The sequence below is a fragment of the Diospyros lotus genome, chromosome 14 (genome assembly GCF_014633365.1).
Source record: "Diospyros lotus cultivar Yz01 chromosome 14, ASM1463336v1, whole genome shotgun sequence".
In the NCBI taxonomy this organism is placed as follows: Eukaryota; Viridiplantae; Streptophyta; class Magnoliopsida; order Ericales; family Ebenaceae; genus Diospyros; species Diospyros lotus.
Genome location: NC_068351.1, coordinates 409327 through 430783, shown reverse-complemented (window position 1 = coordinate 430783; position 21457 = coordinate 409327). Strand labels below are relative to the sequence as shown.

The following is a 21457-nucleotide window of genomic DNA, read 5'->3' as shown; positions in this document are numbered from 1 at the left end:
TTAAGCCAAAGTATTGCTAATTATGAGTAAATTAATTAGCCATATCTATTATCATCATCACGATCATGTGTATAAAGGTCGATTGAGAGAGAGATCAGAGGTAGCCAACAGGGAGGTGACCGAAGTTGAATTAGTCAGTATACTGGGAGAGAGATTAGATCAAAACAGAAGGCTTACAATTAATAGTGTGAAATGCTGGGGTTCCAAAGATCACAATCATCTTTAGCTTTATGGTTGGGCTTGGGTTCCAACTCCACCAAGTAGCTAGCAGCTAGAGGGTGGAGGACCATTTCTCGGGTGTAAAGAGCTCAAATCATGCAGCAGCAAAACGGTCCCCCGATCGATTTACCGTCTCTCTGCTCCTTATCCTAAGGACACGTTAGCTAGGCAAGCTTTTTCATGTCTCTTTCTAGTCGGAATCTTTACGACATTTGGGTCTCTCAAACCGTCCACTTTTCTCCTTCTATCCATTCCTTGTTCTCCCAAGAATAACCAAAGGCGCCCTAGCTCCATCATCATCAACTGTGTTTTTTTTTTTTTTGTACGAGGGTCTTGACCAGTGCCGCCGACATAGCTAGAGAGCTGCTAGCTAGCTATACAGCAAGCAATATTAATATTATGGTGAATTTACATGTCCGGCTTCTGGACGCACAGCCACCAGAGAATACTGGCGACAAGGCTAATGAGCGGTCGAGTTTGGACACCAACATGGTGATCATACTGGCGGCCTTGTTGTGCGCTTTAATATGTGCGCTGGGGTTGAACTCAATTGTGCGCTGCGCCATCCGTTGCAGGCGGAGATTTGGGACCGAGACACCAGAACAAACGGCGGCCCGGCTGGCGGCTACTGGCCTAAAGAAGCGCACTTTGAGCCGGATTCCGGTGGCGGTATACGGGGCAACTGGATTGAGTATTACGGCTACGGAATGCCCAATTTGCCTGGGAGACTTCGTGGATGGAGACAGAGTCCGGGTATTGCCGAAATGTAATCATGGGTTCCATGTGAAGTGCATAGACAAATGGCTCCTATCACACTCGTCTTGCCCTAATTGCCGGCACTCTTTGCTTCTGCCGCCGGCAACTTCACATGCAGCAGCGGATCACGGAGGTCAGCCGCCGGCCGCCGGCCAACAGGTCTGATATATATATATATATATATATAGTTGTTGTTGAGGCATGCTAGCTTGACAATAATGTTCAAGATTTGGTGCCCAAGATCGATCTGTCGAGTTTTGCTCTTGCCAAAATTATGTAAGTTAGAGGTGCCAATGTAGTTTCTTCTTCTTCTTCTTCTATGAAAATGGATTAATTGCTGGTTTAACTGAAATTAGTCATGTGATAATTTCAAGTTTTCAACTGCTAACTTAGCCAAATATATATATATATATATATAGAAAGAGAGAGAGAGAGAGAGAGAGATTTCAACAGCTAGAGTTTTGTGTGTTAGATTTTATTTATTACAAAAAGTTCGAAGGAATATTTTGTTGCATCTAATTAACTTAAACAATCACACATGTCATCTTAATTATAATTAGTCAGTGATAATGTTATAATGAATATTTTCTTCCCACTGTTACATCATGATTTAGCCAATTAATGTTACATATTTTTATAACATAAAACATAGCCTATATGTTAAATTCACACCTAGTTTTTGGACTTGCATTGCATGGTTAGAAATGGAAAAATATTAAATACCAAATAGTGACTAATAAATAATGATATTGATTATTTAATTTATTATTTTTACTCTTGTTGTAGCTTATCTTTCGTGGGACGTGTCGTTTTCCCATATTATGTGTCTTTCTCTTGAGAGAAAAACTCCTATCGAAAAAGATAAGAGTTGAGCATCCTCTTGGGAAAAGAAGTTCTCCCTAAGAAAAATAAAGAGGAGCATTCTCTCGGGCAAAGAAATTCCCCTGGAGAAATATCCTTCACGTCGTCGAGCATTACATAGCATTTTACTTGATCGAATCATACTCTCGAGAAACAACAAAAGAGACCTTTTCGAGGACGACTAATGCCCTATCATTGCCTTATGCAATGACGACCTGCATTAAGAGGCATTCTTTCTCTCAGAGGATTAATCCTCTAAAGGATTTCTCACCGAGCTTAATTTGTGTTTAACTCAAGGCAATACCTTGCATCCCTCATGCATACATGCCACACATCCTAATCACCAACATTTAGGAGGTATAAACACATCTACTTCGTCTTTGAATTTTTTTGTTGAATTCTTTGACGACACCTTTCAACTTCTCACACATACTTACACTTCACCTGCTTGTTAGGAACGACTTATACTTTTTCTGGACAATTACACCTGTTTGTCCATAGCATCATAAAAACCATTTCTAACTTTAAGTATCATAGGGCCCGCATAAGAGAAATCCTCGTGTGCCTTTTGATTGAAAGTGTACTACCTTGCAGTGTCACTTTTCCTAGACAGTGAAGTCACTTCTGTAGACCTACCTCTCACTCTCCCGTTTTAGTGTTATGCTGCTTATTCAAGTTCAACATATACTTATTTAAGAGACTAAAGCCAATTGATCTCTCATTTTGGACAGAGACACAAGTTTTCCCAAACAATAGCTAAACTCTACCAAGGGTAGCAGCGTGCGAGCTACTTCTTCCCGGCTTGCATATCAAGTTTCTTGTCTTACTCTATCACAATTTGAACTTTTCTCTTTATAAATTCTAATTGTATTTCCAAGAACAATAACTTTCAATGATATAGGTTGTTATATGTTTTGGTTTTATATTATTTAGTTATTTTCAAATTTGAAAAATATAGTTATTTTTTATAGTTTTTATTTGTGTGATGATGATGATCATTGTTGTTAAAATTGCGAGTCAACTCTTACGATTTTACGAGTCATAAGGCATAAAACGAGTAAACTCACTTATAAGATTGGATTTTTATAGAATCGAACTTGATTCACGAGTTTTTCGGTTCGAGTTTACTAAGTCCGAGTTTACGAATTTATTGAGTTTAGTCTTGCCTACATTTTTGAGGTTAGAGACAAAAATATTTTTGTTTTTAACTTACATATATATATATATAATTGTTATCAATCTCTCATTTGGTTCTTTTACAAACCCTAAACAGAGTTATGTTTGTGGCTGCTTGTTGTGTCATTTTGCAAACCCTAATCATTGTCGATCTTGCTTTGATGTTTCTTCTTCGTTCATTCACCTTGAAAGTTTGAACAATCAAACTCAACCCAAGTATGTGAGTGAGAGTGACTATGTTTTGTTGACTTCGATAATCATTTGCTATGTGTGCACTATGTTGCGTCCAATTGATATGCTTAGTGAATGAGTGTGGTGTGCGAGTGTGTCTGCGTGTATGCATTCTTATTTGTGATGTTGTTATCTACACTTACAAGTAGGTACAAATTCAAAGAATTAATCTTAATTATATCACAATCAGATTATAAGTAGATTTAATTTTATTTTAAGATTGATGATTAGCGAGAAACAAATATACCTATTTGGTATTGATAATTTAATTAGTGTAATGGTATAATGTAGAAGTTTAACAATATTTATTATTTTTATGACTTAGTATTTTTATTTATTTTTAACAATGTTTGTTGATGATGATGGTAATGTTTGTTATTTGAAATTTTGATTATGGATGAATGAATGATGAATTGATGAATTTAATATTTAAAAATTTTATATTACTTAATATTTTTAAAATTAATAAATAAAATAATTTTAAAATAATTATATGTATTTTTTTATAATAAAAAATATGTCATTATAAATATATATTTAAATAAATTAAAAGATATTTTTAATCTTTTATAAAATTTTATAATTTTACAATTCGATTTTATAATCCGATTTTATGAATTTTCTTACAACTTCACTTAAAACGTTGATTTTAATTTGATGATGATATGTTTTAGGAAAAATAAAAAAAATAAAAAAAAGAATTTCTGCCCTTCTGATTATTTTCTTTTTATTTTCTCTATGCTATGCATTGTTTTTGCTTTTGTTTGCGCTTTCCCTTGGCCTTCATCCGTCTATAGATCTTCTGTTCTGTTCTTCTGGGTTCTCCATTTTTGCAATCCTTAATCTGCGCCTACAAGCAACACTATAAAATGGGACTCGACGTATCGTTGTAGGGTTTTTGGATGTTGGGAATCCATCATCGAAGCTCCATTGCCACTATGCAGTAGGGGTTATTAGAGTCTGCTCTTCTTCTTTAGTTTCCTTCTCAATATGCAATTGCAATCAGAGAGGCAAAAGCAGCCATGGCGCATCGCTGTCCACGCCAAGTCCAAGTACTTGGATCTCAGGTTCAAGGCCACCAACATTCTCCCCACTTCCAAGTTATTTCCTACTCTTCCCGTCAAGCTCAACTTCAACCTCAACCTCAAGCTCTATCCTTCTCTGCCCCAGCCCAAGAGATCAAAGTCCCAACTTTCCATTCCCACGAGAGGCCTGTCTATCAAATCCAAATTCCTCTTGATTCTCGGGAAAATTCGGCATCAACGCTCCAAGAATAAAGCCGCTGCTGCCAAGAAAACCTCAAATCCTCGTCACCCAGAAGCTCATTTTCCTGTGAATCAATCCAGACGTTTTGCTTATGAGGTATAACAAACTCCGCGGAAAATAAGTACAGGCAAAGTTGTTGCCTTTGTTTTATGGTGAATGCTTCTTAATTTATGCCGCCTTTTGCAATTTGGCATTTTGGAATTGTAGGGAACAATGTGTGTCAATTCAACTGTGGTTGGACTCGTTGCTCTCCTCTACCAATCGATCTCCCGGAAAGATGAGAAAGCAATTATCTGCTGTGGTTTGATAATCTTGCTGTGCCTTGCATTAATCTTCAAGAAACTTGTTGCGAAGAGAACAAGGGAGTCACTCGCGATTGCAATTATAGCAGTACTCAGTTGTGTAATTGGGGTTTATCTAAGGGATATCGTAAAATTTTTTATGTATCAGATTGTCTCTGCAAAGCATTAAACTGTTCTTGGAACCTGCTGCTTTTCCTGTTCTGGTAAATTCTAAAGTTGTGCCTGTTTCTCAAAAAATTAAAATGCAGTCATTTAGATTTTTCATTTACATTTTTGTTACTTATTAATTAATCTAAATGAGATACCCACTTTTCATTTGGTTAATCAATTTCAACCTCTTTCTTGGATATTTGTTATTGCAACTCTGGTTTTATACTTGTCCATTCTCATTAGCTTTTTGGCTCTTCCTTAATTGTTAGCCGTTCTGGATTTTGAATTTGGTTTTGTCCAACTGATGGATTCAATTCAGGTTAATTGGTGCAGTGATAGAGTAATGCTGACCAGAAAATTTTTGACCTATTATTTTATTCTAAACTTGTTTAGCAGTAGAAATGTTGGGGTTCGTGCCTACATGCATATATTTATTAACTGATAGATATATAAATTATTGCATGACCCTAGGAGTGTGAAAATTAAACTTTTTAGCTGCCAATTTGCAATTCAGTGTTTTGGCATGTATGAGTGGTTGAACTACATGGAAGTTTGATGAAGGGTCTTCAATTCTTGGTGGTACTATTTTACTTATTTACTGATCTTGTAACCAGAAAGGTCACAGGTGTGGGTTGTGGAAAGTCTTTTTGCACAAAAGCTCAGGGAAAGTTGCATCAATTCTTGCAAAGTGAGGAGCCTTGTACAGTGGAACGCCCTTTAGTAGGGGCATGCTTGAGTATTTAATTGTAATTCTCAATTACATCTTATGCATTGTGTATAATGCTAAATTCACGTAAGAAGAAAAAAAGTTGCCATCTGCATGCATAGAATTGAGTTCTAAGCTGAGAATAGAGGCATGTTTCATGGAATTCATCAATGCAAGGGTGTTTTTTCTTTTTCTCCGTCTTTGATATGAAACTCTTAGGTTTTATTAAGCTTCCCTAAAAAGGCCCCAATCCTGAAAATAACCATAAATGTGAGAGTTGGCCAGCATGCTAATGATTAATTTTTGCCTCCAAACTAGTTCAAGGAACATTGGAGTCCTTCCCTATGATGTCAGCATTCACATATGACCAATTCATCTATTGGACATTCATTTATCAGTTCCCCAATATAGCCTCTATCTTAATACAAAGATTACTTATCTTCTAGGTCTCATCTTGCTTAGTTTCTAGGTCTCATTTTTGTTCATATGTTTTCCTTCTTTTCTCTTCTTTGACAGAAATATATGGTAAACCAGTTTAAGCACAAAATTTAAAACATAAGGCAGGCTGTTTCACATTTTTGAAAGGTTAGAAAAAAAATTCTAGGCAGATTACTTTTGTTAGACATGTCCATCACCTAGGATCATTCACCATCTACATTACCTGAACCAAACACCCAAACTTGCACTTTACAGTCTGTACCCTCCCCAGTTAAGGCCATAGCAAAACCTGATCAGCCAATAAACAGAGCAACACGAAATAGACAAGGGTGCATTTCCCTGTTGAGTCTCAATGCTGCAGAATAAGATGATTCTTCTACAATTCTATGCGAGCCACTGAAAGAGTTCACAAACCAGATTGGACCAATGAGAGAACATCAGCTCCTTAGGGCACAGCCTCTTTCTCTTCCATCAGTTCATGCTCAAATTCAGAGTACTCCTGTTCTCAAGAATGTCGAAAGGTTTAAATCAGGAACTGGAAGTGGCCCTCTCAGTGACTCTGGACCACTTCAATTGCCTCCATTGGAAATATCACAAAAGTTTTTGTATAAAGGAGTTGCAGCTGCCAGCCAGAATTTCTCTCTGGAACAATGGGAGAAAATCTTTCTTCCATGACATATAGAGCTTTCTTGGGGATGATACTCCTGGCTTGAGAAAACTTGAAGCATTGTTACTTGAGTTCATCATGGCTCCACCCCAGGTAATGCTTGAATGTTCCTTTTGATTGCATTGGCTATTTAAAGGTTTCTTTTTATTTATTTAAGATCCTGAGTATAAAAATCTTCTGTTAGCCAAGAAGATGAAATCTTGCGAGTTGATCTATAGAACTCGGTGCTGCCAAGTTCAGTTCTACGCATTTTCTTTAAGTATTTTTGAATTTTAAGGAACTTACCAATGCCAGTTTTGTTTCAGGCTTTGGGTGTATTTTACAATGAGGTGAATACTCTTGCATCTTTGCAACTTCCTAACTTCTGTAAGTTGATTGGTTTTCAGGCCCATGAGGGATCAGATCAAAGGATGTTGGTTTATGGGAGGCTTTTCTGTGGAAGCTTGAAACAGTTTTTATATGAGAGATCTAAGGCCCTCCTATCAATTGGAATGCCCAAACTAAAGTTGCTTTATGTGCTGGACAAGGTCTCAGTATCTTACAGAGGGTCTTTCCAGGTACTTGGAACTTCTTACCTTTACTTTTACATTTCATGTATGAAATTCAAATTTCAGGTTTCATGATCACACAGGATTTTTCTTGTTGGACACCTCTTTCTTTTCATGACTTGTTTATTCAATTTTGGTCTGGAAAATTTGGGTGGGAGATTGTTGGAGGATGCTTTTTACTGTATTCCTTTCACCATGGTGTCAGATCCAAAATCTGACAGAGGGAATTCTCTCCAATTGAGAGAGAATTACGCAGGAATGTAAGGGAAAGAAGGTAAGGATAGAGAATTGAGAGAGAGAGAGAGAGAGAGAAGAGAGTTTGGGAGGGAAATCAGACTGATTTTCAATTATCCAAAATCAAGTCTACAATGAGCCAACCGCCTCTTATACTGCCTCAGCTAGAACTTGGCGCCAAAGCGGTGGCGAAACCTCTTCTATAACTCAAGCCACTTGCCTAACATACAACTTGCATTGCTGGAATATTCTTCCGGCAAGTGAATTCCCTCCAAAAATACAAATACAAATATAACGCAAAAATAAGAGTCCATGGCCTAGTTACGTGACACATGGTTATAAATTTAACTGACTGCTCTGGGTACTTGCAGCCAATGTTCAATAAACTTTGAACTGCCAATATACATATTGATAAAGACTTTAGTACAAAGCTTTCAGGATATGGTTGCATTAAGCATGTCCCACAGATTGAAAATTCAATGAATTTTCAGCTGCCAATATACATGATACAAAACTTTCAGGATATGGTTGCATCAAGCATGTCCCACGGATTGAAATCCCCAACTATTCAGTTGGTAAGTGTTCTTAGTCCATAGAATCATCATATCTTCCATTTCATCATAGGGTGCCAGAACACAAGGGCACTACCCAAGATGTCAGACTACGAATATCTGCCTATATGCCTGCAGGAAACTAAAGCCTTCAGATAGGTCAATAAACGAGTTGCTTGGGCATCAAATATGCCAGAAAGAGAAAAGTAAGGGGAATAAAAGTAAAGAAACATAGTCAACATCACACCCTTCTACCTTTTGAAGCCACTGTCTTTGTCATTGTTTATGTCACAATTAAGAAAAAGAAAAAAAAAAAAAAAAAGAAGGAACCATTTTCAGTCTATTGCTTGCTTTCTCCTGCAATCCCTCCCCTACAGCTAACAAACGACTTATGCATTGATGAGAGCACCACTAGAGAAAACCAAATCCAAAGAATATCCATCCTCAATAGTTCCAAGCCAACCTCACAATAGGAAGATGATCATCACATTGAAATTAACGGATTTGAGCAATTATACCATGTTTTACTTCAGTTCCTCAAGTGATCTGAGTCTCCACTTATCAGCTTCTCGTGTTTTTACTTGTCCAGGGATTAGCAAATCTTTCAGTGGAGGCATTGGAGAGAGGGCTGCTTATCCCCCAAGAGCAATGTTTGGACTTCAGAGTCTTGATGTGCTTCTTGAATTGATCATAGGCAGGAAGAATCTCAACGGGTTTTGTCTTGTCCTCAGGAAGAGTGGAAATGATCATAGATGAGAGGATGATGTTCTTTAGATAAAGTCCATGGCCTTCCTTAGTTCAATTAGCTAGTGTGTTGTGTGTGTGTTTCTCCCTGTTTAATCTATTACTTTATATTTTACGGGGTTCTAGCCTGTTCATTTGATATTGTCTTGATCATCCATTTGATAGAAGACCGCAATTGTTTAAAACATGGCGTGAATGCAAGCTTGTTTTAGTGGAATCATTGAATCCACTTGCCAGTGCCCAACATATGAGATCCTACTAGTAGGATAGAGAAACGAAATATACATGCGATAAAGCTTTGCCTTGCATAGTTAAGTTGGATGGGTGGCAGCCACTACTGGAAGAATTGGAAAAGAAAAAGGAATAACATTAACACCGCCCGGGCGGCCACATAACATTCACTTGAATTAATATTGTAAAAAGGTATGAGGATTCGTCCTACCAAGGCCAAGGGAATACACAAGTCACAGATTAAATACCAACATATTATCACTCTCCACATTACAAAAATCGTTCGAGCGCATTACAAACTGCTGCAGAGAAAGATACAGTTGCACTATCTATACTACTTTCGTGTATACTTGTAGTATTCCAGACAACCAGAAAGAAGATGCATATATATCAATTAGTGAAGAATCAATCAGCTTTTATCTCCCACCCAAAGAAAAGGCAAAAAAAAAAAAAGTTGGGCAAGGTGAAATTCAGGAAGGATCATTTGGGCTTTGAGCTGCTACTGCGGCTGCAAGCTCATCCTCCCCTCTGCTCTCCTGCTGCTGCTGCTGCTCATTAACCACAGGGGTAACACAATGATCCTCGTGTGGCCGTCCTTCACTCTCTCCGGTTGCTTGTGGCAGTGACTGTGATCCTGAACTCCCTTGCTGCTCATAGATCAAGCTCGTAAGACCATTCTGCTTCAGATAAGTTTCCAAAGGCAGGCTTGCTACCTGAAGAAGGCTCATCATGCTCACACGAGTTGGCACTTGGTGTGCGTGTGAGTGCGAGTGCTCAGGATCAGAATTCAAGTCTAATTGTCCCTTGCCAGTTTCAGTTAACTTGTGGGACAGGTTGCTACTTTGTCCCCTAAATTGCAACTCATTATACAATAAGTCCCTACCCTCAGACGCATCGCCCTGTAAGGGAGCCTGTCTGAAGGTGCTATCTACCTCTGTTTCATCTTTAGTGCCCCACATAAAATGATTTCTCTGTGCAATCTCTGCTTCACGCTCTGATTGGCGCTTCTTTTTCCGCATCATTAGTGTCTTAAAACGACGCTTGACTGTCATGCACACGTTGCACGTGCATGTTGGTTTGTGCTTGCCCTTCCCACTAGGGGGCTGGATGCACACAATGCACGAGCAGCCAGGACGGTGCCTCGGGTGTTTGGTAGTGGTTGCCACTGATGCAGGACTAGGATCCATTGTATTGTCTCCAAGCACTGCAGCGTTGGCCAGAGTATCTAACCCTGCAGGCTCATGCCCTTGGCCTGGTCTATGGCTCATTACCATTCTCCGCCTTTTGAAATCTGTGAGACAAAGTCAAGTAGATAGCCACAATTTCAAAATTCGTAAAAGAAATCATGCGCCTCTAAAGTTTCAGTGAGTAGATTAAATACATAAGAGCTTCAATGTCAGCAATGATCATGGGTAAAAGAGCATACATACTACTACAGCGACTCCCTATATTTGCATCTATACTAAATCATGCCCTTTCACCATTCAAATAATCAATTTGACCCAACAATGGTTAATTTGACTTCCAGAACGCATCAAATAAGGACACAGGACGAGCTGTTGATGCTAAGGTATACCACCCACTCTTCAGAAAATATAAGCCAACATTTTCACAAAGTGATAGATCTCTGCCCAGCAAAGAGATTCAACCACACCCATATCTGCTTTTCTGTTACTGAATTGGTATCATCATATTACAAATTATTAATTTAACTATCATACCAGGTAAACAATAGCACTGCCTACTCAGCCATATCAACTCACAGCTCCCTTGCCATCCTACCTTGCCTAGCTATCAAAAGATCACATGGGCACAATTCTGCATTCATAAATGACACTCTTGGCAGCTGCTTTATCTAAATAGAACATGGCAATGCAAGGGATTGTACCTTTATTCAGTCGAAGAAGATTTTCAAGCTCCTTTGGGTTCAACTCATCTGGTGCTGAACATGAAGATCTGATGAATGATGATAGGTAGTAATGTATAAATTATTTGTTCAATTTTCATTTTAGATTTTTACCTATTTTTGAAGAAGATTCGTCCTAAGGAAACAAATAACTAACCTGCTTTCATCCCAAATGTTGTCCAGACATGTCCATTTAGGCGGAAGAAGAATATCAGCAGGCAGCCTTCGCCATTTAGAACAACCATCGCACTGAGTCCACTGCTCTTGGCACCTAAATTATCAACCTTATCACTTGAGCATTTGATAGATTCCTTAACCAAGTATATCAGCTAGGAAAAATTGTAAGCCTTGTAAACTGAGATGTGCAGTTATATACCGTAAGATGATATCCCCAACCTAAGAGGCAATAATAATTGGAACTTTATCATTAATTCATCATGTAACATCAAGATTTACAGGATAAGATCTAATTGATTTGTCCTTTTATGCTATCCAACAAATATTTTAATGGTACAGAAGAGACAAACAGGCCAACTTTTAGACCCGAAAATATGATGGATTTCGAGACCACCATTCTCACAAATTGTTGCAAAAAAAAATCACGTGCAAGGTATATCAGGAAGACTAATAGTCTTCCTCTCAAGGGGAATGGATGGTATCACAGAAACAAGCACGTTCTAACCCCTTAATCTTCCAAACTGGAGTTTGATTTAGTCATCTGGGAAGGTCAGCTGTTTACTGGAAAGAGCATTATATATGAAGGTGCATGCATTTAGAAGACTCAATAACTTAACCCATAGGGTTTTTTACCTTATCCTACTCCTACAAGATTGATATTAAATAAAATTTCCAATTTCAAACAGATCAGGATTGTTGAAGCATTGTCAGAGATGGAGATGGTAATTCCAAAGTTCTATTGTCACACCTATCAGAGATGTTACCAAATAATTTTAGATATTGGTTTTCAAGGAACCAGTTCCACCTTCTGGTTCTTGTAAATATGGTATTCATCCTAACAACCACTCCCCAACTTCTGGCACAGAACAGATAATATAGTTCATGAAATCCTTACCCAGACAAACGGGCAATGAAAATGCTCCTCTTCCCAAAAACAGGGGGCTCCTGTATTTCAAAATGAAGAAAAAAAAAAAGTCAAACCTTTAGCTTATATGAGTAACCCACCATTCACATTCAGAAATTTCAGAGTTCAGTCTACCCAAACAGCTGGCTTCAGGAAGGAAAACACCATCAATTCTACATCAGATAGATAAAATGATTCACCAGGCATATAAGCCTTGATTTCATAAAGCAGCATACATAGCTGCCTACCCCAGGAACTCTATGCTACAAGACCACTGAGATTTGGAAACTGGATGGAAGCTCCATTTGATAAGGTTCGGTGCACTAATAGCACTCCAATGCAGTCATTTAAGTATATGAGCAATCATGTTAACATGGGAAGTGTTGGACAAGGGAAGGCATTTACAAGAGCAACTTATAGGTGCCCAAATTCCAAGAAAATTTAAAGGAATTAATTCAGGACTAGTTCTATTAATGACACACTTCATTATTTTATAATTACCTTTACTGTAAACTTATTACCAGGATTTCCTTCTTTGTTAATGCATAGTTTTATTGTGTACATAGTTCTCATATATGTTAGAATGATCAAAGACAACTTACTGAACAAAGTCTGGAGAGAGTATTTCATAATTGTGGAAAATTTTCTTACTTCATATTCTTCAAATTCATGGTCCTCAACAGTAACAATAGTTGGCTTTTCACTGAGTGGCGGCTGGAGCATATCCTGTGCCTCTTCCCATGTAAGTTTCAGCTCCAGTGCATCTTGGCTGTCAATGAGTAGCCTCTTACTTTTTAATCCAATGTTTCGGCTTTTTTTTCTCTCTGGCACCAGTAATGAGGGGTTTAGCAAACCATCTTTCGTCTGACTTCCATGCTTCTCCATGATGTTCCAGCCAAAATCTTGACCAGCTAAATTCAAATGTTTTGCAAGTGCATTTAGATTGGGATCTGTACTTCCCTTCAGTGACTGAAGAAGGCCAGAGTAACCACTCATTATGGTTAGATTCTCTATACCACCAAAAAGACAAAGATTCAGTTGAAAGAGCACCATTAAGTATGGCAGATGGATTGATGGTCTGTATATCCATTGATTTATGTATCAATTTAATACGACTCAAGTTTGCCAACATCAAAACAGATGTGACTTAATAAGCATGTGGACACCCATATTAGATAACTGGATCTTGTTCAAGAAAAAATAATTATAGTGAAGAAATATCACAAAGCTCAATACCTGAATAGCAATAGTGTTTGATGCTTTACGAAACCCCATGATAAGTTTTCCTTCTGGATCCATGCGGCTGAATGTTACTGCAAAAGAAAAGGGAAAAAGTGAAGAAAAGATGGCATTGGCAAAAAGGTTTAAAACTATCTCATGCAGGGGTGCATCCACGTGTGAGCTGCCCTGGGCTGAAACCCAGGGCAACCCACAATTAAAATTAATTTTTTAATATAAAAAAATAATTTTTAATAATAAATCAATCCCAAAAAAAAAAAAAAAATTACAGCCCACCCCAAAATCTGTGATGTATAATTCTATATCTCAAAAAGAAATTTTAGCCTCCCCTTACATAAATTTCTGGATCCACCCCTGATCTCATGATTGATTTGAGCATTTATGATGATGTGCCAGATAGTTAACAAGAACAGTTGATTTTATATTGCAGTTGACACGGGTCAAGAGATTGGGTCATCTCAAAGTAATTCTAGAATGCTTCAGATTAGGATCAAGACGCCATTAAGCAGAAAGAAATCTCAGTGGACAAACTCACAAAAAATGGAGGGGGTTAGGGGGTGGAATAATCGCACAAAACTGGTAATATCAAACTATATCAACCATGATAATTCAGCATAATAATAAAGGCAAAAATTATAGACATTTGTTGTAACACAATGCAAAGAAGATGAGCAGGGGGAGGTTTTGATTGATAATATAATAGTTTCTTAAAAACACAAACATCCTAGCACTATGCATACAAAGTCAAGTAGGAATCAAAATTTCAGAACCATCAAAGGAGATTAGTAGTTAATTACACAACCATACAAAGATATTAAAAATGACACATCTACTAATTATTAAGCAAGGCAGGAAGTTGATCATACCAGTATCTCCAGCTTGTAATTGCATGGACTGTATACAAGGGGTTACACCCTCCAAAACATACATCCTGCTGTTGTTATTTGGCCAGAACCTGAACTGGAATACCCAATCTTTCCCTTTTACATCTTGAATCTTCAAAGGAAGGCCCTCTGGCTGAGAGATAGGAGGAAAATAAGCCTGCAATAGTAGTTCAGTAAAATCTTGTACATCAACAAGAAGACTTCCAGGTAAACTCAAAAGGGGCAGAAATTAGTCATGCAGCTGACCAGCCAAAATATAAGAACCCTATGGAAAACTTACTTCAGCACATGCTTTTGGGAGAACTAATCGACCAATTCGACCAGCATCACTGGCACTGAGAACCTTTTCAAATAATGGCACAATGGTGGAATTTGAGCTTGGAGATAACACAGTTAAAGAAAAGCTTACATGGGTCAATGAAGAGGTATGAAAAATTTATGATTGAATAAAAATCTATTCTTATTTTACAGGTGAATAATAATGGTAAGGAAAAGCGGAATTAATGGATACTCTCCAGATATTTGCTGTAATTCTTGGTCTGTAATCCTAGGCCAATAACGAGGAAGCAACTGATTCTTCACTCGCCCCTCAACAGGTGGCCTTGCTACACGTATCTGTGGAGTCATACCAGCCGAAGTCTCCAATCCTGCTGCAAGGATGGACTTGGGAGGCTTGGGTAAAAGATGGCGAGACCTAGAAACTTGTTGAGAGGAAGAAATTGTTTTGGCCATTTCCCTTTCTTCAATAAATGCACCACGAAAGGAATTTGGGTTTCCTGATGGAGAAGCTAATGCTATGGTCAAGTTTGTTTGAGCCAGTGATTCATATGCATCCTTGATTCCCATGCTCATTTCTACTCTGGCATTTTCAGATGATCCAACAGATGCTAGATTGAAATTTGATGAACTTATGTTTCCAACTTCACCTAGGGGAGGCAAGACTTCTTCCTCTTTAACTTGCCCACCATTTGCATCATTCTTGTGAGATGAAAGCAAGTTTTTCAGGCCATTGCATTCTTCATTACTGTCCACCAGCTCAAGGTTCAATTTTTCAACCTTACCTCCCTCAACTTGATTGTAGACAGAAGTCAACATCATTTCACCCTCATTATTTGTTGTTGGGATGCTGAGACCTTTAGGCTTATCATTTGAGGTCTGCAGGACATTACCCAAAGACCATAAATAATAAAAGAAAAATTTTCACCAACCAATCAAGAGGATAAATCCTTTAAAAACTCTGGTGTCAGATAGATGCCCAATATATGAAAGGGAAAAACAAACTGTGTAACATACTCTTCCAGTGAGTCAGAGAAGTTTTAAACAGGATAACTGTAACTGTATTGGCAGTATTATGACCACAAATCTTTATTTTATCTATTTCTTGTTACTGTTGAAATGAAGTGACTTGAACGCCTAGGCACATTGATGATAAAGGGATACCACCTGGTCTTAATTATAAAATATCAACTAAAACCATAGAGATTATATAATAACATCAACATAATTGTGAGATATAGAGACAACAGCCTATTAGCATACATAGGAAAATAAAATAACACAAATATGCAAGCATGATATTCTTAAATAATTTAGGGCACGACACAACAGAAACATGTTAATAAATAAATAAATCCATAAAAATATTAACAATTTCAACACTTTTCACATTGCACGAAATTCTTTTTTATTCTAAATTTTGTTGTAAAAAATGCAAACAGAAAAATATCATATCCAAATCCAAATGTTGGCAGCATGATTTTAACTTGTTCAAGGGGGGTACTTGTGTCCCAAACTGTTACTGTATGGTTTTAGAAAATACAAAACAATAATACTAATAAGATACATGTAGATCAGTGTCCAACACAAACAAAGAAGAATCTGAAAAGTGTCAGAATTTGACATGATAGTTCCTAGAAGAGCAAGCAATTTCACTTTGACTGGAGTTACATGAACGAAATCCTTATGAAAGGTGCAAGTACACCGCTCAATACCTCGTAAACTTGAAATGGACAACGAGAATACCATTTTGTTTCAGCAGCCAAATGGGAGAGCTTTGACTCAGAAGATTAACATCAACTTTACACAAAGCATACTTTCAAAAAGGTGAGTGTGTGGTGTTTGACATAATATATCTATATGTAACTCAATCTTACAGGTTGAAATCCCGAACTTTTTATGCACCCAATGCATTTCACCCCACCACTGTCAAGCAGCTCAAGCAAAGAGCTAGAAGCAATACATCCACAATGGAGGCTCTGCCATCACCAAAATCTATTAGATTTTCTAAGCAGCAAGAACAAGAAACAGATGGTGGCATCAAGGGAGGGAAAAGGTGGGGCAATGAAGGTAAATATGTAAATATAAATAACCACACTACAGGATCACCTTTCCACATGAAGTGCAGTCCCTCCAGCCAGTATCTTTAGAATGAAAAGTATCACAATAGACTAGTTGCTCATAGGCAGACCTGGAGTCAATAAAAACACTACATGTAAGATAAAAAATATGAAGAAAGTTCACTATTGCTTATAGTTGATGCGTGTCACTGTTAATAAATGAAAATCATGAGCCCCAAATAACTGATATTTCAGTCTTAATTTAATTAGATAAAACAACAAGGCACTCAAATTTAGGGAAGACCTCTTATGAATCAAGACGAGTAAAGGAAATTAACAGGTACTTTACAGAATCTAGCCATATCAAGAGTACCAACCCTCTCTTGGGTTTTCTTTTCCTTTTTTCCGAATAGGGGGGTTGTTTTAGATGTCTGATAAAGCCTCCCCATTCACCACAACGATGCCCTATCGATTTCAACTGGCCATTCCATTAAGTTAAGTGTGATGTATTTTATAATATGCAACATGGCATGGATACAAATGTTGCCTGTTTGCATAACAAATCTATACAAGCATAGCATCTCCACACAAAAATTGGATAAAGCTAGTTCAGTTCATCCTTGTTTGGATTATTTGGCCCACCAACAATTTTTGGAACACTATACTTCCAGAAATTTGATTTGGACCTTTGTATATAGATTAAAACAATGATATGGATAATGACTACTTTTATCGAAACGAAAATAGAATAAGAAAAATGAAAAAATAAGGCTTCAACAAACCAAAGCATGTCATAGATGTTTATTTCTACATTTTATGTTCTTAATATTATACTTTGTGTGCTTTATTGTCATGATTGATGACAAAAGGCTTGAAAAATTATGCAAAGGCTCAGGTGTTGTCATACTTACATTAAATTTTCACATTATTAAAGTAAATTCATTTTTATTCAAAGTGGATATTTGATATTTGACACACAATATGACAAGCAACCATCATCATGAAACTTAGGTTTAGGCATCATCAATTTAACTTAAGGGTATGATGTGACACACATGTATTTGTCCAAGCATCGCATTTATGCAATTACATGTCCCATAGTTACCAGGAATGTGGTATAGGAACATGTGTGAGGTACATTAGTATGCTAATTTTGTGGTACGAAGAGGGTAGGCTTGATTGGTTTATTATATTGGGTCATGGAACTTAACAGTCATGCTCAAGGTGAAATTAATTAGATTAATACTTGTTATTAAAGAAGTTCGTTTGTTTTGCTTTGCTTTGCTTTGAATTCTTTTCTATGTTCTTGTACAACTTATGGAATGAAGAATCCAACACAAACGAAGTTAGGTTTGAATAAATTAAAATGCAATAGAATATACAAGAAAGTGAGGTAGGCAACCTTTTCTCTAATTTTCTTAAAAAATTATTCTGACTTTAAGTTTCTTCCCTAGTTTTTAATTGCTTTAACTAAACTCATGCACCACTTGGAATCCCATTCTTAGGGATCCAAATTGCAATCTTTGAAATCATGGAACACAAAAGAACTACGATATGGGAGAGGGGGGAACTTGATAACTATGCCATGTTCATGTCAAATAACACCTAGATATGGCAAATATTTTTGTTTCGTTATATTCTTAATTTCGTTTAGATGAAATACTGGTTACAAGGTAGCATAGACTATCTCATGAGCAATAGTTATGTGAAAAGTGGAATTATTAAGTATATTTGGTCAGCGTCCCAAGGGTGGCTTAGGTGATGGCCAGCACCTCATGGGAAGCATGAGGCTGTGGATTCGAACCTTCCTGTGCCCCTTGGTGTCAACATTTACAGTTGTTTCCCATATACAAAAAAATAAATAAATACTTGGTCAGCAAATTTCCAATACAAAAGACACATGCTTCACATTCTCTTAGCAAAATGTTATGCACCAATCATTGATGCTTCACAGTCACATATGTGAAGGAGTTCATAAACGCATACAAAGTGAATAATCTGAAGTCACTTTGACCTTTTTTTGCTTCTATTTATGGAAATAGTGATAGCAATTTCAAAGCATATAATTACCAAGTATCCAAGTGGAAGTGCTGCTTTCATCTGCATGGTCACACTACTGTACTAACATGTAAATGAAGAAATTAATATTATTCTTCTATTTCCAAGGACACAAAGGTTAAATATTTTCTGGATAGATGGTGAATGGGTTTAGCCCCGATTTGAAGTTTGAGTGGCATTATTATAGACCATAGCATTATTATTAATGCTAATTAAATTAAGATAGATGCACATTCTCAAGTGATGAATCTCTTAGTGCCAACTGACAGATAAAAAATCCATGAAATCGGAAACCCAACCTCTCCATGACAAACAAAGGGGCATCAAAGTCATTGTAGTGCATGAAATCAGATACACGTCGATTATCTGTATGAGATGATACTAGAAATAAGGCTAGACCACAACATTGAAAACAAATTTTTGTGTCAATTTTCCGAAATAAAGCATATTTAGAAATACGAGGTTCGGTTAAAACAAACAGACTGCTACTACATCACAAGTTAATCCAAAGAGGGGGAAAAAACCGAGCACAAAACTAACATAAGCCGTTACTGAAAGAAATAAATCGATAAGTGCAGATAAACTCAAAGGACACGGATCTTAGGCCGATGAACAAAAAGGTGTCGAAAAAAAAACCCTTGAATAAAAAAAAAATGGAAACATCCAAGTAAGAAAAAGAAAAAGTGTTAAATTTTACCCGCACTTATCACATAAACTGGCGAATTCACCAGATCGCAAAGGCCAGCCTCTCTTCCATTCAGCCGCCGACGTCGCCCCGCACAAACCATTCATACAAACTTTCGAACTCATCTCTGACGAATCCCAAAAAAAAAAAGTCGAATTCATCAATTGAAATCGACCAAAGCCCTAGCAAACCCTCTCCCAAAAAAATTCTTCGACGGGCCGACTGCGAGACGCTAAATTGGTCAACTCACAGACCAGCACCGCGCACGCATAAAGACAAGAAACAAAGGAAAGCTTAAATCCGTACCGACGAGTATGATTACAGCCACAGGAAGTAAAACTGTGTGTTCAGATACGAATCCAGGGACTCGGTAGGCTTCAAATGTTCAGAGCTTCCGGTCATCGAATGAAGACGGAGAAGGCGTTTCCGGTGGGCGGAGGGCTGGATGGGAGGTTGAGTTATGAGGTGGAGAAAGCTATGCGCATGCAAAGCAGCAGCAGAGAGAGCGAAGAGAGAGAGAGAGAGAGAGGGGGCATAGAAATGCATGCACGATGCTTCAAGGCACGGCGAGCTCTTCCACCTTTCTCTTTCCCACTTACCTCTGTTCTCTCTTTCTTTTCTTTTCTTTTCTTTTCTTTTCTTTTTCCAATAATTTTCAAATTTAAAAGCCCAACCCAACCATGCCATGCCATGCCATGCCAGACTTTGCCTAATCCTCAACGTATTATCCCTTAGAAAATATAATTAATATATATATATATCTTAAATGCTAACCAATAAGGGGCATATTAAAATAAAATATATACATATATATATATAGAGAGAGAGAGAGAGAGTTTAGGGGTAAAAGCGGAAATGCGGCGCAGAGACATCACCATAAAATTCGCCACCATCACCATCACCATGCGGCATGCGCTTTTTATCGGATAACACAATATATATATATATATATATCAATTAATTATCATGCAAAAGAAGAATAATTACAACGTGGTGGAATTACCAAGATATCCCCGCCAACTACCTTCGTTTTGCGCCCCGTAGTGGGAGGGCAGGGACACACATCATCACCGTCGATTTGCAATTACGTGTTACGCCGGCGTGATCTGTTGACGTCATAATGCGTTAGGTGATGATGCTACGTCTCTCCCTACTCCTAGGCTAGGCTAGGTGTCTTTCATCTATCTCATGCTCGCTCCCTCCCCCCCCCCCCCCCACCAACCATGCGTGAAATGCTCCCTACTCCCTCCTCCTCCTCCTCCTCCTGCTGCTTCTGCTTTATATATATATATATATATAATCATAATTTTCACTTAATACTCTATTTAATTAATTAATAAGATTAAGTATTTGATTTAACGTGCGTTAAGTGTTAAATAAACTGGAATGGATTTTTGTTAAATCACCGCAAAGTCAGAAGTGCAAGATAGTCTAGAAGAAAACAAACTCATTTGAAAAGTCAACAAGAAATTGACTTGCCCTGCCTGCCTGCACGTATTACGTATAGCAAGCAAGCAAGCAGCAACTAATATTGATATTTGGGTTTTGCTTAAACAATAGCATAATAATAATAATAATTGACTTTAATTATGATGTAAGGAGCTATGCTATCATCATTTTGATTAATTTAACTACTTTCCAAAACCACACCTCAACCCTCCTCCTGTCTTTACTTTACAAACATCCATCCATCTCTCTCTCTCTCCCTCCCTCAATCCTAAACTAAACTAACACTGTATCCTTAACAACAATATGACTTTTGAGGATTATTAAATATAATGTCACAATTAAAAAGAATTATAAAATGTTTCATTTTTCATTAAAATCGCTAACAATTGAGATAAAAGATTAAGAGATCGACTCGTGGTTAGGTCACCCTTAACGTGTGTTATAATCTATAACAACAAAAACATAACAAATAAATAAAATATAAAATTAAAAATGACAACAATAGATTGTGAAATATTGCCCAATTCCAAATTTTGATTACTTGAAATTTTTCATATTTCAATTATATTTTTGAATCCCTATTTTTTACATAATTTAATCTTTATATTTTTATTTTGATTACACATTTTTATCTGTATTTTTAAATTAATTTAATTTTTATATTTTAATATGTTAAAAATATAGATAAAAGTGAGATAAATTAATTTTAACTATTTTTTTACACATATATAAGTTAAAT

The 21457-nt window shown here is 37.1% G+C and overlaps 2 protein-coding genes across 4 annotated transcripts; one reads left to right on the top strand and one right to left on the bottom strand.

Annotated features, from left to right (window-relative positions):
- Positions 1-292: 292 nt before the first annotated feature.
- LOC127789945 (RING-H2 finger protein ATL74-like) lies at positions 293-9778 on the top strand. 2 transcript variants are annotated; one of them, XM_052319057.1, is made up of 4 exons: positions 293-4605; positions 4717-6865; positions 7159-7329; positions 8695-9778. In XM_052319057.1, exon 1 carries the CDS (start codon positions 619-621, stop codon positions 1138-1140), a length of 522 nt encoding a protein of 173 aa, XP_052175017.1. In that variant the 5' UTR covers positions 293-618; the 3' UTR covers positions 1141-4605; positions 4717-6865; positions 7159-7329; positions 8695-9778. The 2 variants fall into 2 exon arrangements, 1 of the variants encoding a protein (XP_052175017.1); XR_008020693.1 differs by having other exon boundaries at positions 1155-4605; positions 7078-7329.
- On the bottom strand, positions 9306-19901 carry LOC127789943 (B3 domain-containing transcription repressor VAL2). 2 transcript variants are annotated; one of them, XM_052319055.1, is made up of 13 exons: positions 19576-19901; positions 19282-19491; positions 16576-16657; positions 16344-16445; positions 14702-15345; positions 14471-14567; positions 14173-14347; positions 13304-13380; positions 12719-13036; positions 12059-12108; positions 11144-11257; positions 10969-11036; positions 9306-10371 (listed from the first exon to the last, which is right to left on the bottom strand). In XM_052319055.1, exons 2-13 carry the CDS (start codon positions 19428-19430, stop codon positions 9551-9553), a joined length of 2697 nt encoding a protein of 898 aa, XP_052175015.1. In that variant the 5' UTR covers positions 19431-19491; positions 19576-19901; the 3' UTR covers positions 9306-9550. The 2 variants fall into 2 exon arrangements, with proteins under 2 accessions (XP_052175015.1, XP_052175016.1); XM_052319056.1 differs by having other exon boundaries at positions 19282-19396; positions 19576-19900.
- Positions 19902-21457: the final 1556 nt, after the last annotated feature.

Bases quoted from the DNA above. Each gene is read 5' to 3' on its own strand.
- LOC127789945 (XM_052319057.1), top strand. From the start codon at position 619: ATGGTGAATTTACATGTCCGGCTTCTGGACGCACAGCCACCAGAGAAT.
- LOC127789943 (XM_052319055.1), bottom strand. From the start codon at position 19,430: ATGAATTCGACTTTTTTTTTTTGGGATTCGTCAGAGATGAGTTCGAAA. The intron at 12,109-12,718 runs GTAAGAAAATTT...TTTGAAATACAG, and splicing joins ATGAATTTGAAGAATATGAA to GAGCCCCCTGTTTTTGGGAA. The intron at 10,372-10,968 runs GTACAATCCCTT...TTTGTCTCACAG, and splicing joins TCTTCTTCGACTGAATAAAG to ATTTCAAAAGGCGGAGAATG.